The 15,897-nt window shown below is 42.8% G+C and overlaps 1 protein-coding gene across 9 annotated transcripts in view; it reads left to right on the plus strand.

Annotated features, from left to right (window-relative positions):
- Positions 1 to 2,746: 2,746 nt before the first annotated feature.
- The window catches only part of LOC129854022 (src substrate protein p85-like), a 31,842-nt gene continuing 18,691 nt past the window's right edge, over positions 2,747 to 15,897 (plus strand). For 3 of the 9 annotated variants that reach the window (XM_055920627.1, XM_055920626.1, XM_055920628.1), the window contains exons 1-9: positions 2,750 to 2,871; positions 4,920 to 5,003; positions 5,255 to 5,328; positions 5,615 to 5,744; positions 6,434 to 6,544; positions 6,803 to 6,857; positions 7,576 to 7,686; positions 10,505 to 10,615; positions 12,034 to 12,144. In XM_055920627.1, coding sequence (XP_055776602.1) covers positions 4,920 to 5,003; positions 5,255 to 5,328; positions 5,615 to 5,744; positions 6,434 to 6,544; positions 6,803 to 6,857; positions 7,576 to 7,686; positions 10,505 to 10,615; positions 12,034 to 12,144 — 787 coding nt within the window. In that variant the 5' untranslated portion in view covers positions 2,750 to 2,871. Of the gene's footprint in view, positions 2,872 to 4,919; positions 5,004 to 5,254; positions 5,329 to 5,614; positions 5,745 to 6,433; positions 6,545 to 6,802; positions 6,858 to 7,575; positions 7,687 to 10,504; positions 10,616 to 12,033; positions 12,145 to 15,897 lie in introns of all 9 variants that reach the window. The other 6 variants (XM_055920622.1, XM_055920623.1, XM_055920624.1 and 3 more) reach the window with 5 other exon arrangements.

Genomic DNA, 15,897 nt, shown 5'->3' on the forward strand with positions numbered 1-15,897 from the left:
AAACCCCAACATAGAAAATCACACATAGATAGCCCACCCCAACTCACGCCCTGACCAACTAAATAAATACAAGAAAAAGGAAAAACAGGTCAGGAACGTGACAGAATGCTATTCATTGACTACAGCTCAGCGTTCAACACCACAGTGCCCTCAAAGCTTACCAATAAGCTAAGGACCCTGGGACTAAACACCTCCCTTTGCAACTGGATCCTGAACTTCCAGCCGGGCCGCCCCCAGGTGGTAAGGGTAGGTAACAACACATTCGTCACGCCATGGAAGTTCCATCATTACACACTGTAGTTCCACCAATCTGTTTTACAGCCTCTGCATATGATACATCGTGACTAATTCTATATCTCTGATTCTCTCAACCCTCTCTCAGCACCTGGCATCCACCAAATGCAGCACTATGCCCCCCCACACACATTTACAACACTTAACCTTCAAATTGCTCCCACATTCACAGTAATCATGTCCCCCTCCACAGTTGGCACATCTTTTCCTTCCTTTCCGTTGAACAGCTACATGTCCCTGTCTCTGACATTGAAACTAAGGAATCCTATCTGTACTTTTCCAGGCAAAACTTTCTCAGATCTAAGTAGCACTGATAGGCTTTCACTTCTTTGACCCTCTTTCCTACTGATCAACATTTAGGCCTCAATCCCTCTTCCTCCCTTCACATTTTCTTTAATATCATCCATGGACATAGGTATAGGGACCCCAGTGATGACTCCCCACAATCTAGCATAAGCACTAGGGACATGGCTTTTAATCTTCCTGTAAAGGGGTGCGTAACTGGTGGCAGGGAAGTCAGACGCAGGAGAGCAGAACTAGGTAGTAGCCGGAGCAGTTTAATCCAAAAACCAACGGCATAAAAATACAACAGAATATGGGTACAAAAACCCTGACACGCACCAGTAACAGGTGCACAAGCACTTACAACAAACAATTCCACACAAAGACATGGGGGGGGGGGGAACAGAGGGTTAAATACACAACAAATAATGAGGGAAATGGAAACCAGGTGTGTAGGAAAACAAGACAAAACACATGGAAGACGAAAAGTGGATCGACGATGGCTAGAAGACCGGTGACTCCGACCGCCGCACGCCGCCCGGACAAGGAGAGGAAACGACTTTGGTGGAAGTCGTACACTTCCTCCCATTAGGCTTTTCCATTTTCAGAATATTTTCTTGCTGAGCCTATCTACCACAAAATATTAACAACCTACCATTCTTCAATGAACCAAAATAATTTGACTTCACCTACCTCTTTCTCCACAGCATTAGTTAGTTGGATAGGGTGTAAATGAGGCCCTGCTGTCTCATCAAACACCATCATCACTTTCCACTCCAACACATTATTACTCTTGCTTCCTACCTTGGCTCTCTTTATGCTTTCTGCTTTCTTTACTAGAAGCTCCACTGCTTTCTGTATCATGATCTCTCTTCTTCCTATGTCTTTCCACTACCGACAATTCCGGTCCTTGACCCTTATCCTCCCGCTCCATATCATCAGAACTGACACCCATATTGTTCACATTCCAGCACAGCTGTTGCTTCACCATCTTTTTCATCCATTTACTCCATTTCATCCATTTACTCCATTTCATCCCCACTACTCACCGCCATTTCCGGCTCTCCCCTCTACCTTTGACGTTGACCGTCTCCACACTCCTCCCTACTAACTCAACAAGCCAAGTTGGTCGGGTCTCTCCCCCCTTCCACCATCTCCCTCGAAGGCGTGTTTTCCCTTTGTGTAATCTCAACTGTGAAGATGCAGAGCATGGATTGTAACAATTGCATAAAATGTACCATACAGCAACGTGATGATGCAAGCAGTGTGCAGTGGTGTTACTCCCCAACCCTGCTGAGTGCTTATGGTTAATGTGAATGAGGCTTCAGGGATTTTACAGCAGAGGCATAACAAGGAATCCTTTCGATGAATGCTCTGTCCTCACAGGCCCTGAGTCTGTCTAGGGATGTGATTTGAACTGTGACTGAAGGAGTGGGATGGTTTTGGATTGATATATATATATATATTTTTTTATGATTGAATACTTCAAAATGGAGATTGCCTCAATGACACTGCCCATGCCGCTTTAATGGCATAGATATTAGTGCCGTGTTCAAAACAACAGTGAACTCTGAGAAAGAGGTCAAAACATGATGTCAGTGATCTTCAGGTCCGAGCTCTAGAAAGAGGCCTGAGTTTCCGACTTGGAACTCTGAGTTGGATGACTGTCAAATACATTTTTCCCAGTCAGAGATCGTTTTTACTGAGTTCCCAGTTGTTTTGAACGCACTGAAGTCTGAGATTTCTGAGTTCCGAGCTCCCAGTTGTTTTGAACTTGGCAAAATAAGACTATTTAAAAAAAATACATATATATATTATTATAACATTTCAAATTACAATATAATAACAAAAAAACAGGACATCACTACATGTATATTTTCTCTGAAGAAACGTAAAATAACATTAAAAATGTTTTAAAAAATCACAAGAATTTACTTTCTAAAGTTAAAGTACCTCAAAATAAAATAAAGGCCACGGGTTTCAGTTGTACAAAGCTATGACAGAGTTGTAAGAATACAGTATTTTTGGTTGTTGTTATTGACAAATTCTAGAGATTTTATAAAATATTGGATTTCAAGTAAAAATGTATTGCATTTGGGGACAAAATTTTCGGCAAAAGATGAGTCCTCTGTCTAGCTCTATGAGAGCTGCGTCACTCCCTAAGCAGGAAGTGGGATATTGGGAGAGCCGGAAGAGAGCTCGCCAAAAGGAATATTCCATCACACCCCGAGGACTGTCAAGAGGTGCAGTCATTTCACATCTCAAATATATTTTTGACAGCAGGGAATTTTCAAAGTAAGTAATTGAGATAAACATATAAGTATCTCTAACTACTACGCGCTCGAGCGCTTTGCAGGATGGAATGCAGGATGAATTTTAAAAAAAACTGTTCGAGATTGAACCTAGTGCCTGTGGCTAAATCATTTTCGAGACAAGGCAGAGCTAGCTAACTGGAACAGGAAGTGCTATTACTATTTTATGTTTAGTAGCTAGAATCTAGCTACGCTTGTTCTTCATTTGTGTCATTTTCTAATGGAAATATCTCGTTCCCTGTACCGTCATTTTTGATTCCACTGTTCAACCATTGCAAATTCAAATATGTCGCAAGGTTTGGTAAAGATCGACAATCAAGCAAATGCTAATAATGTAGCTACTTTACAAGCCATGTCCATGTTATTTGTTTGTGATCTCTCACATGTGTCTTTGACAAGGCAGCACATTTGAATGGCTGTTGCTGATGCATTGTCCCTGTACAGTAGTCCAGTTACAGAACGCGGAAATACTAGTTAATTACATTGTGAATATACAGCTGCCCGATTTTTTTTTTTTTCTTCTTCTTTCTTCTAGCTAACCAATTGTCTTGCATTTGTATCATGAACGTAGCTTTTCGAACTAAACGCCCAATTTACAGTCATGGCCAAAAGTTTTGAGAATGACACAAATATTAATTTCCACCCAGTTTGCTGCTTCAGTGTCTTTAGATATTTTTGTCAGATGTTACTATTGACTACTGAAGTATAATTACAAGCATTTCATAAGTGTCCAAGGCTTTTATTGACAATTACATAAAGTTGATGCAAAGAGTCAATATTGCAGTGTTGATCCTTCTTTTTCAAGACCTCTGCAATCCGCCCTGGCATGCTGTCAATTAACTTCTGGGCCACATCCTGACTGATGGCAGCCCATTCTTGCATAATCAATGCTTGGAGTTTGTCAGAATTTGTAGGTTTTTTTTGTCCACCTGCCTCTTGAGGATTGAACACAAGTTCTCAATGAGATTAAGGTCTGGGGAGTTTCCTGGCCATGGACCCAAAATATCGATGTTTTGTTTCCCTAGCCACTTAGTTATCACTTTTGCCTTATGGCAAGGTGCTCCATCATGCTGGAAAAGGCATTGTTCGTCACCAAACTGTTCCTGGATGGTTGTGGGATGTGTTGGTAACATTTTTTATTCATGGCTGTGTTCTTAGGCAGAATTGTGAGTGAGCCCACTCCCTTGGCTGAGAAGCAACCCCACACATGAATGGTCTCAGGATGCTTTGCTGTTGGCATGACACAGGGCTGATGGTAGCGCTCACCTTGTCTTCTAAGGACAAGCTTTTTTCCGGATGCCCCAAACAATTGGAAAGGGGATTCATCAGAGAAAAGGACTTTACCCCAGTCCTCAGCAGTCCAATCCCTGTACCTTTTGCAGAATATCAGTCTGTCCCTGATGTTTTTCCTGGAGAGAAGTGGCTTCTTTGCTGCCCTTCTTGACACTAGGCCATCCTCCAAAAGTCTTCACCTCACTGTGCGTGCAGATGCACTCACACCTGCCTGCTGCCATTCCTGAGCAAGCTCTGTACTGGTGGTGCCCCGATCCCGCAGCTGAATCAACTTTAGGAGAAGGTGCTGGTGCTTGCTGGACTTTCTTGTGCGCCCTGAAGCCTTCTTCACAACAATTGACCCGCTCTCCTTGAAGTTCTTGATGATCACAGATGCCAGTCTTGTGCTGAGTTAGGTCTTAGTTAATAGTGGCCTTTCTCGCTGAGACTTGGGTGTTGGATATTGGCCAAAGGCAACCTCAATAAAGCCCCATCCCAGCATTTGAAAAACATCTTACTGGTTGATTATTATTAGGTTTTTCAATTGTCTGCTGATGTTTTCTGACATTCAGATGTGTTTCAGGTCCTATCAAATTCATAGGAAGATTAGAATATTGGTATACCAACACAATGTTAGAAACTAACAGCTCACGGGAAAGTTGGGGCGATCATTTCCGGCTGTCATATTATCGGACATAAGTTGCTAAGTGTGTGTATGTTTGAGCGTGCGAGCCAGTATAACCAGTGTATTCTCCCCAGATGTGGAAGGCAGCAGCAGGTCAGTCCGTCACTGTGGCAGTGGATGACGGAGGTGACGACTGGGAGACAGACCCAGACTTTGAGGTAAATCAACCATGGTAATGAAGTCCGGTTTCAGTCCGGAGCAACGGATGTTTTTCACCTGTTTCTGCCATTTCATTTTTATTAACACCTCACCATCTCCTCTCCTTACCCTGTGCCCACTAAATCTCTTTCTTTGACTATTCCTCTTCCTCTCCATATTCCTCTGCCTCCACTCTATCACCATTTATACCTTACTCTTTCCCTCCCTCTTTCCTCTCCTTCCCGCTGACCCCTTGCTCCCGTGCTAACAGAATGACGTTTCGGAGAAGGAGCAGCGGTGGGGGGCCAAGACGGTGGAAGGCTCCGGTCACCAGGAACACATTAAGTGAGTACTACTGCTGCCTTTATCATCCTTATCATCAACAACAGTTTTCATAATCAGCATCAGTACCATTTCAAACATGATCATTTCAACTTCATTGTAATCATGATCTTCACATTGTCTACCTGTCGATGATTATACATCTTTGGTAATTTTATTATTAAGTTAACTTAAAAAAAAGCTTATTTTTGTTTTAGGGTGTCAGTGAACCACAGTGGAGCACACAGTCATTCTTACCCCATTATTTCTCTCCTACCCCCCCATCTTTTCCCTCCTACCCCCTCTTCAGTATCCACAAGCTGCGTGAGAACGTGTCGTCGGAGCACAGTGACCTTAGGCAGAAGGAGCAGGCCGCCATGCCCAAAGCCTCGGACGGCTATGGGGGCAAGTTTGGGGTGCAGCAGGACCGCATGGACAAGGTGAATGGTGACCATAGTAATAGAATTACTAGAACGGAGAATGCCCCTCAGACCACAGCAATTTGATTCTATTTTTATTTTGGTGACCACATCTGTAGAAAAGCTTCTCTCCAATGATTCAAAGCCCAGAACCAACAGCTGATCACTATTACAACAGTCTCCAGAGGGAGCGCGGGAACATTATTTTGGAACGGAATTAATTTAACCTGATTGGCATAACATTGGCAATTGCATTTTGTCTTCTACTGATATGTTAACTTTTACACACACACACACACAAATGTTGCCGTGCGTTGACTGTGATTTGTGGCAAAAGGAGCTGAGCTAATCATTGCTGTTTGAGTCTTGTTGTTATCCACAATGCTTTAGCCCTCTCTATCTATCTCTCTCTCTCTGTTTGTGTGCACTGTTTAACTGTTTGTGTGTGCATGTATGTGTGTGTGAACAGTGGGTGACTGTGAGCAGGCAGGGGGCCGTTTGACCCCCCCCCTCTCACTCTGCCTGTACACTGGTCAGTGTGTTGTGAATGTTATGACCCATCACTGTTTACCCTACTCTGTCTGTGAGTGACTCAGCTGTCAACACCTGATCAAACCACTGCATACCCTGCAGTCAGCCTCACACTGTTTGCATTTGTTCACCCCTCTCTCCTTCTGTCCATCTCTCTGTCTCTCTTTCTCTCTCTCAAGTCTGCGGTGGGCCATGAATACCAGAGTAAGCTGTCCAAGCACTGCTCTCAGACAGACACATCCAAAGGCTTCGGGGGGAAGTTTGGAGTGCAGGGCGACCGCGTCGACAAGGTACGCTCATCACGGTCACATTGGGCTCTCATGGTCAGGTCACATGGTCAGGAAAAAACTCCTGACCCTACTCATGACCACACAGCAATTTCAGGTCCGAATGCTAACTTAACAATAATAGAATTTGAGTTAGTGCCTATTGAGATGAGAATACTTGAATAGCATGAAAAGATACTGCATGATGGTGCTGAGAAATGCTGCATTCTCCTTTGGCTGGTTACTTTGTTAACTTCAACATGGAGATCTCTCCCTTTTCAGTCCGCCGTCGGGTTTGACTATGCCGGGAAGACTGAGAAACACGCGTCGCAGAAAGGTGATTTTACACGTGTTGTTTGTCCGTTTTAACAGACCAAGTTGGAACGGTTCAATGTTTTGTAACTCTGGGTAGAAGTTGCACAATTAGCTCTGATCTAAGATCAGCTCACGATCCTTAGTCCCCACAAGTCCTAACTGTATCCATCAGGGGGTAAAAGGCCAAACTGACCTGAGCATTCTGAATACAACCTAGTTGTTTAGACACTTCACATAGTTCAGAACTCTCTGCTCTGTAAACCATCTGGATGTAATAGTATCTGGCCCAGCCAGACCTTTATGGTATAAGGATGGGTGTGAGTGGCATCCGATGCTGTGTGAGTGAGTATGTTCTTGGCTCTCAGTGCTCCCCACTCCAGCTGCACTCCTGTGATTCCATGCTGTGACCACTATTGTTCCTCACCCCACTTTAGTTGATAGCGCTATGTGCTCAATTCCAAATGAACCCCTAGCTCCTACTGCCTAAGGCACTTGATCTAAAATGACTACATGCGTGTAAGCAAGATGACAACAGCTCCACCTTGCCCTCTGATAGGCTTTACCCATATTGCTCACACCTATTCTATTAAACACTCTGATTCTGAATTTTACACCAGACCTACTGTAGTGCCTAGATGGTATGGGCTAGGGGTTGATTTTGGTTTGAGCATTCATCACTGCAGCCACCACTCCCTGCTTCTTTCTTGACCTTTGACCACTCCCCCTGCTTTGATGTGCAGACTACTCCACAGGGTTTGGGGGGAAATATGGGGTGCAGGCAGACCGCGTGGACAAGACGGCAATGGGCTTTGAATACCAGGGCAAAACGGAGAAACACGACTCCCAGAAAGGTTTGTTTAGCGAGTAATACACACACCATTTGTGCATGGACACACCCACACATAACTTTAGCCGTTTTGTGCACGAATGTAAGTTCCAGAAAGGTTTGTGTAGCATACAATTAGTGCACACACACACACACACACTGAGGGCAAAACAGGGAAATACAGTCTGTCCTGGTGTCTTGCACACATATCCACACACTGTTTATAAAGGCAAAACCTGCTACAGAGGATGTATCATTGCCTTGCTGTACCCCCCCTACCCACGCAAACACCCGCCCACGCTCTGTGTGTTTGTGTCAAGGCCAGGCACGTTGATGACTGAGCTTCTTTTTTTTTTTTTTACTCCTTGGTTACATTATTTTACAGCAGTGGTCAGCAACCCTGGGCCTGGAGAGCTACAGGATCGTTCCAACAATTCAGTGTGTTTTTGATTTCACCTCATTTTAACATTGTCATGAAGAACACATGTTAAACTTAATAACAAATACGTTTTCCCATCTATATTAAGTGTCAAATAAAGTACCAGGGTTGACCGCAACAGGGTTGACCGCAATAGGGTTGCAGGGGTTGACCGCAACAGGTTTGAAGCTTGTTATGTGCAACGGGGAGGGGCAATTGATTGCAGGTTTCACTAATATAAATTAAATTGTTAAAAGATTTCTGGCCTGTCAGTGTAACAGGGTTGACGTGACTATTGGATGTTTAGTGTTTCGTTAAAAAAAAGTATAGTTTCACCATATTAAAACGAGAGTTCTGTTCATGTAATGGCGTTAACCTTAAAATGAGGGACAGACAGGCGTACAGTACCAGTCAAAAGTTTGGACACACCTACTCATTCCAGGGTTTTTCTTATTTTTTACTATTTTCTACATTGTAGAATAATACATCAAAACTATGAAATAACACATGGAATCATGTAGTAACCAAGAAACTATAAAGCAAATCAAAATATAATTTCAAATGAGATTATTAAAAGTAGCCACCGTTTGCCTTGATGACAGCTTTGCACACTCTTGGCATTCTCTCAACCAGCTTCATGAGGAATGCTTCTCCAACATTCTTGAAGGAGTTCTCACATGCTGAGCACTTAATGGCTGCTTTTCCTTCACTCTGCGGTCCAACTCATCCCAAACCATCTCAATTGGGTTGAGGTCGGGTGATTGTGGAGGCCACGTCATCTGATACAGCACTCCATCACTCTCCTTCTTGGTCAAATATCCCTTACACAGCCTGGATGTGTGTTTTGGGTCATTGTCCTGTTGAAAAACAAATGATAGTCCCACTAAGCGCAAACCAGATGGGATGGTGTATCGCTGCAGAATGCTTTGGTAGCCATCCTGGTTGTGTGCCTTGAATTCTAAATAAATCACAGACAGTGTCAACAGCAAAGCACCTCCACACCTACTCCATGCTTCACGGTGGGAACCACATATGGAGATCATCCGTTCACCTACTCTGCGTCTTACAAAGACACGGCGGTTGGAACCAAAAATCTCACATTTGGACTCATCTTCCAAAGGACCAATTTCCACCGGTCTAATGTCCATTACTCGTGTTTCTTGGCCCAATCAAGTCTATTTTTTCTTTTTGGTGTTCTTTAGTGGTGGTTTCTTTGCAGCAATTTGACCTGAACAGTTGGTGTGTCTGTTACTTGAACTCTGAAGCATTTATTTGGTCTGCAATTTCTGAGGCTGGTAACTCTAATGAACTTATCCTCTGCAGCAGAGGTAACTCTGGGTCTTCCTTTCCTGTGGTGGTCCTCATGAGAGCCAGTTTCATCATAGCGCTTGATGGTTTTTGCGACTGCGCTTGAGGAAACCTTCCAAGTTCTTTTGAAGAATCTCAAATATAAAATATATTTAGATTTGTTTAACACTATGTTTTTGGTTAGTACATGATTCCATATGTGTTATTTCATAGTTTTGATGTCTTCACTAATATTCTACAATGTAGAAAATAAGGAAAAGCACTGGAATGATTAGGTGTGTCCAAACTTTTGACTGGTACTGTACATTAATGACTAATCACATGAATTAAATAATCTTCAGAAATGACTTTGTCAAAGCAACAAAATGACGAGGACTTTACATTGATGGTGACACTTTGGTACATTTTTGTTTTATTTTAAGTGGGTTTAAATCTTCCTAGAAGTGACAGGGTTGACAGTGGGACATATCAAAAGGCTGAATTTGGTGTTTTTAGCAAGCCTTTATTCATGTAAAAAAATTTTTAATTGAAACCTTTATTAATATAAAATATTATTTAATTGTCCATGTGGTCTATTTTAAAGGGCGCTTCATTTAATATAACAGGCTTTTAAAATGCAATACTTGTGCACAATTTCTACTTAAAAGGCACTTTTATTTTATGTAAAAACCTGACAGGATGTGCAGGCTTTAGTTTCCAGCCCAGTTCTGACACAACTAATTCGGCTTAAGGTTTTTATGATAAGTTGTTTAGTGCTGGGCTGGAACAAATACCTGCACATCCTGTAGTTCTCCACAACCAGGGTTGAAGCCCACTGGTGTACAGTGTTGCAGTGATCTTGCTAAATATTAGGCTGCCAAATTCATGGCTTTGTTGTGCTTTAGCTTGATCAGCTGCTGTGCAGTTCCAGCTAAACATGGTTTTTGGACTGTATGTCAGTGACTAACACTTGCCTGTGTATATAGGATATAGAATGGGTATCCAGATGATACCTTGACTGAACTCTGAATTGTCTGCCTTGGGAGAAGCCCAGCTATCCCCCCCCCCCCCCCCCCCCCCCCCCCCTATGATTAACTATATCTGCTATACTCCCAAACATTTTCCCGGGTATCACCAGATTACACCAAAGGTTTTGGCGGGAAGTTCGGAGTGGAGACGGACAAGGTGGACAAGAGCGCCATGGGCTTTGAATACCAGGGCAAAACAGAGAAGCACGAGTCTCAGAAAGGTGTGTCCCCCTTTGTCACCCATATACTAGGCTTGGGCGGTATCCAGATTGTCATACCTTGTGCCATATCAGGATATTCAGTAATGCCAGCAATGAACACAAGGAGCACTGTTTTCAAACCCCACTGATACTCTGTAATCCGAAAGGTTAGAAATGCTAACAAGTACATGTAAAATCCCATAGAGAATGCTAACTACATGCTAACAAGCACATTGTGAACTTTGACCTAAACTATACAACTAACAAAAAAATGCTACTCACAGTTTGCTGCACCCACAACACAAATATTAGACAGCAAGGCTCTTGATCCAGGAGGTGATTCTCTGCTATTACCAAGTGACTGCTTGATTTTGGAGGAAGTTAGCCAGATAGCTAAATTATCACATTCAATGCACAACTGCAGAGCATTTAGCACATTTTAGACAGTTAACTTAATAGTTATAAAAATGTCTAGCTGGCAAACATTTAGTTATGAATTCCATACTGTAATTAAATCACCTGGAGCATGCTGCACAACAGTGAGTGACTCACAAGGCTCTGATCTTGTTGTTCTGTGCTTATAAACAAACACCACGTGACTTCAGGACTACCGGTAAGCTTCATAATGAAAAATGATTTGACAGATGAAATGAAGAATGTGATCAATCAAATGTATTTATAAAGCCCTTTTTACATCAGCCGATATCACAAAGTGATCTTTGTCTCCTAGCATATTGCACAAGTTGACCGCCGGTATTAAAGTAGCTACAAATGTTCATAATATATTAAAACACAAATAGATTCAATGATATTGAAAAACCATCCTGTGGCTTTTTACAAATACCCCGGTACACGTTATGTATGGTGTACCTCCCGAAGCCTTAAGCACACCCACATACACAGGCACAATAGGGGGAAAAAGTGGGTAACAAGTGGGTTGAGGCAAGACAGTGTGGGGTCGTAGATATCTGACAAGTATGTACTACACCCCCTTCAGCTCTGATCAGACTTGTTTCTCTCTCTCCTACAGTGCCTCAAATACCAAAATATCCTACTAGCTAAATGGTTCTGCTTGTAGGATCTTGTTTTCAAGGCCTGGAAACATGTTGCCTTATCATTAGTTTTTCCTCCCTGATTACGCAATCTCAGGCTGAGGGTATCAGCTGGTATCAGAGGGAGGGAAAGGTGACCTTCCATTGTTACCCATACTGCACCAAGGCAGTGTTTACAGCTCAGGTGTTGATAACACAATGGTTGAGATGGTGGCTCTGACATGTGTCCTAGAGGGCGTACACAGTAGCCATTTTGTAGTGTAGAATTGTATCAAATATGTTATCTGGTATTTTACTGTATGCCAATCAGCCATTGGAATTGTCCAATTTGGGCCTACCTACTTTGCACTTTAGTATCCATGCTAATATTCTCTGTGCCCTTGATAGATTACGTGAAGGGCTTTGGTGGCAAGTTTGGTGTGCAGACGGACAGACAGGACAAGTCAGCCGTGGGATGGGACCACCAGGAGAAACTGCAGCTCCACGAGTCGCAGAAAGGTACCGGTGTTTGACCCGTGTTTACATGCATTTTATTCCACCTAGCCTTAGTAGCAGGAAAACGAACACAGGAATTGTGTACACATCCTAACCCACCTAACGCTCACTTTTTACTATGGTGGTCATTTTGTGGTTTTACTATTGAGTCAATGAGGTTAAAGTACTTCCTTTGTCTGGTGGCATGGCATCTGCCACAGGCTTATATTAGAGGAAGTGAGAACAGATGGAGCTAGACATAAGGAGGACTGATCAGGCTGGATTTACTGGATGTGCATAGCACCTTGGTTCTTTTGGTTTAAGTTGTTGACAAAGTTTTTCATTTGCTGTGTGTATTATGTACTGTAATTCTGTATGTTTCTATTCTGTATGTTTGTGCTTTTATATACTGTATGTAGTAACGCAGTATCGCAATGTGTGTGCTCATACGTCTTTGTGTGTGTTAGGCCTGAGTGCGGAAGGACCCGTGTGTGTGATATATATATCACACACACACAGTTGAAGTCGGAAGTTTACGTACATCTTAGCCAAATACATTTAAACTCAGTTTTTCACAATTCCTGACATGACCTGTCTTTGGTCAGTTAATCCTGGTAAAAATGACCTGTCTTTGGTCAGTTAATCCTGGTAAAAATGACCTGTCTTTGGTCAGTTAGGATCACCACTTTATTTTAAGAATGTGAAATTTCAGAATAAAATTAGAGTGATTTATTTCAGCTTTTATTTCTTTCATCACATTCCCAGTGGGTCAGAAGTTTACACACGCTCAATTAGTATTTGATAGCATTGCCTTTAAATTGTTTAACTTGGGTCAAATGTTTCTGGTAGCCTTCCACAAGCTTCCCACAATATGTTGGGTGAATTTTGTCCCATTCCTCCTGACAGAGCTGGTGTAACTGAGTCAGGTTTGTAGGCCTCTTTGCTCGCACACGCTTTTTCAGTTCTGTCCCCAAATTTTCTATAGGATTGAGGTCCGGGCTTTGTGATGGCCACTCCAATACCTTGACTTTGTTGTCTTTAAGCCGTTTTGCCACAGCTTTGGAAGTATGCTTGGGGTTATTGTCCATTTGGAAGACCCATTTGCGACCAAGCTTTAACTTCCTATCTGATGTCTTGAGATATTGCTTCAATATATCCACATAATTTTCCTTTCCTCATGATGCCATCTATTTTGTGATGTGCCCCAGTCCCTCCTGCAGCAAAGCACCCCCACAACATGATGCCGCCACCCCTGTGCTTCACGGTTGGGATGGTGTTCTTCAGCTTGCAAGCCTCCCCCTTTTTCCTCCAAACATATTGATGGTCATTATGGCCAAATAGTTCTATTTTTGTTTTATCAGACCAGATGACATTTCTCCAAAAAGTATGATCTTTGTCCCCATGTGCAGTTGCAAACCGTAGTCTGGCTTTTTTATGGCGGTTTTGAAGCTGTGGCTTCTTCCTTGCTGAGCGGCCTTTCAGGTTATGTCAATATAGGACTCGTTTTACTGTGGATATAGATACTTTTGTACCTGTTTCCTCCAGCATCTTCACAAGGTCCTTTGCTACTGTTCTGGGATTGATTTGCACTTTTTGCACCAAAGTACGTTAATCTCTAGGGGACAGAACGCGTCTCCTTCCTGAGTGGTATGACGGCTGCGTGTTCCCATGGTGTTTATACTTGCGTACTATTGTTTGTACAGATGAACGTGGTACCTTCAGGCCTTTGGAAATTGCTCCAAAGGATGAACCAGGCTTGTGGAGGTCTACAATTTTATTTCTGAGGTCTTGGCTGATTTTCCCATGATGTCAAGCAAAGAGGCACTGAGTTTGAAGGTAGGCCTTGAAATACATCCACAGGTACACCTCCAATTGTCCCAAATTATGTCAATTAGCCTATCAGAAGCTTCTAGAGCCATGACATACTTTTCTGGAATTTTCCAAGTTGTTTAAAGGCACAGTCAATTTAGTGTATGTAAACTTCTGACCCACTGGAATTGTGATGCGGTGAAATAATCTGTCTGTAAACAATTGTTGGGAAAATGACTTGTTGTGCACAAAGTAGATGTCCTAACCGACTTGCCAAAACTATAGTTTGTTAACAAGAAATTTGTGGTGTGTTTGAAAAACGAGTTTTAATGACTCCAACCTAAGTGTATGTAAACTTCCGACTTCAACTATATATGTGTGTGTGTATGTATATGTATATATATTATGTATATATGTGTGTGTGTGTGTGTGTGTGTGTGTGTGTGTGTGTATTTTATTTCACCTTTATTTAACTAGGTAGGCCATTTACAACTGTGACCTGGCCAAGATGAAGCAAAGCAGTGCGACACAAACAACACAGAGTTACACATGGAATAAACAAATGTACAGTCAATAACACTATAGAAAAAGTCTATATGCAAATGGCGTGAGGAGGTAAGGCAATAAATAGGCCATAGTAGCGAAGTAATTACAACTTAGCAAATTAACACTCGATTGAAAGATGAGGAGATGATGATGTGCAAGTAGAAATACTGGTGTGCAAAAAAAGTAAATTAAAAACAATATGGGGAGGAGATAGTTAGATTGGATGGGCTATTTACAGATAGACTGTGTACAGCTACAGTGATCGGTAAGCTGCTCAGATAGCTGATGCTTAAAGTTAGTGAGGGAGATATAAGTCTCCAACTTCAGCGATTTTTGCAATTCGTCCCAGTCATTGGCAGCAGAGAACTGGAAGGAAATGCGGCCAAAGAGGTTGGCTTTGGGGATGACCAGTGAAATATACCTGCTTGAGCGCGTGCTACGTGTGGGTGTTGTTATGGTGACCAGTGAGCTGAGATAAGGTGGAGCTTTACCTAGCAAAGACTTATAGATGACCTGGAGCCAGTGGGTCTGGCGACGAATATGTAGCAAGGGCCAGCCGACGAGAGCATATAGGTCTCAGTGGTGGTTGGTATATGGGGCTTTGGTGACAAAACGGATGGCACTGTGATAGACTGCATTCTATTTGCTGAGTAGAGTGTTGGAGGCTATTTTGTTAATGACATCGGTGAAGTCGAGGATTGGTAGGATAGTCCATTTTATGAGGGTATGTTTGGCGGTGTGAGTGAAGGAGGCTTTGTTGCAAAATAGGAAGCCGACTCTTAATTTTGGATTGGAGATGTTTAATATGAGTCTGGAAGGAGAGTTTAGTCTAACCAGACACCTAGGTATTTGTAGTTATCCACATATTCTAACTCAGAACCGTCCAGAGTAGTGATGCTGATCGGGCGGGCGGGTGTGGGCAGCGATCGGTTGAAAAGCATGCATTTAGTTTTGCTAGCATTTAGGAGCAGTTGGAGGCCACGGAAGGAGTGTCGTATGGCATTGAAGCTCGTTTGGAGGTTTGTTAAGTGTTCAAAGAAGGGCCATATGTATACAGAATGGTATCGTCTGCGTAGAGGTGGATCAGGGAGTCACCCGCAGCAAGAGCGACATCGTTGATGTATACAGAGGAAAGAGTCGGCCCGAGAATTGAACCCTGTGGTACCACCATAGAGACTGACAGAGGTCCGAACAACAGACCCTCCGATTTGACAACCTGAACTCTGTCTGCAAAGTAGTTGGTAAACCAGGCAAGGCAGTATATTTGAGAAGCCAAGGCTGTTGAGTCTGCCGATAAGAATACGGTGATTGACAGAATTGAAAGCCATGTCGATGAAGACGGCTGCACAGTACTGTCTTTTATCGATGGCGGATATGATATCGTTTACTGGAGTGTCATCCCCTTTGAAGAGGGGGATGCCG

The sequence above is a fragment of the Salvelinus fontinalis genome, chromosome 4 (genome assembly GCF_029448725.1).
Source record: "Salvelinus fontinalis isolate EN_2023a chromosome 4, ASM2944872v1, whole genome shotgun sequence".
Classification (NCBI taxonomy): domain Eukaryota; kingdom Metazoa; phylum Chordata; class Actinopteri; order Salmoniformes; family Salmonidae; genus Salvelinus; species Salvelinus fontinalis.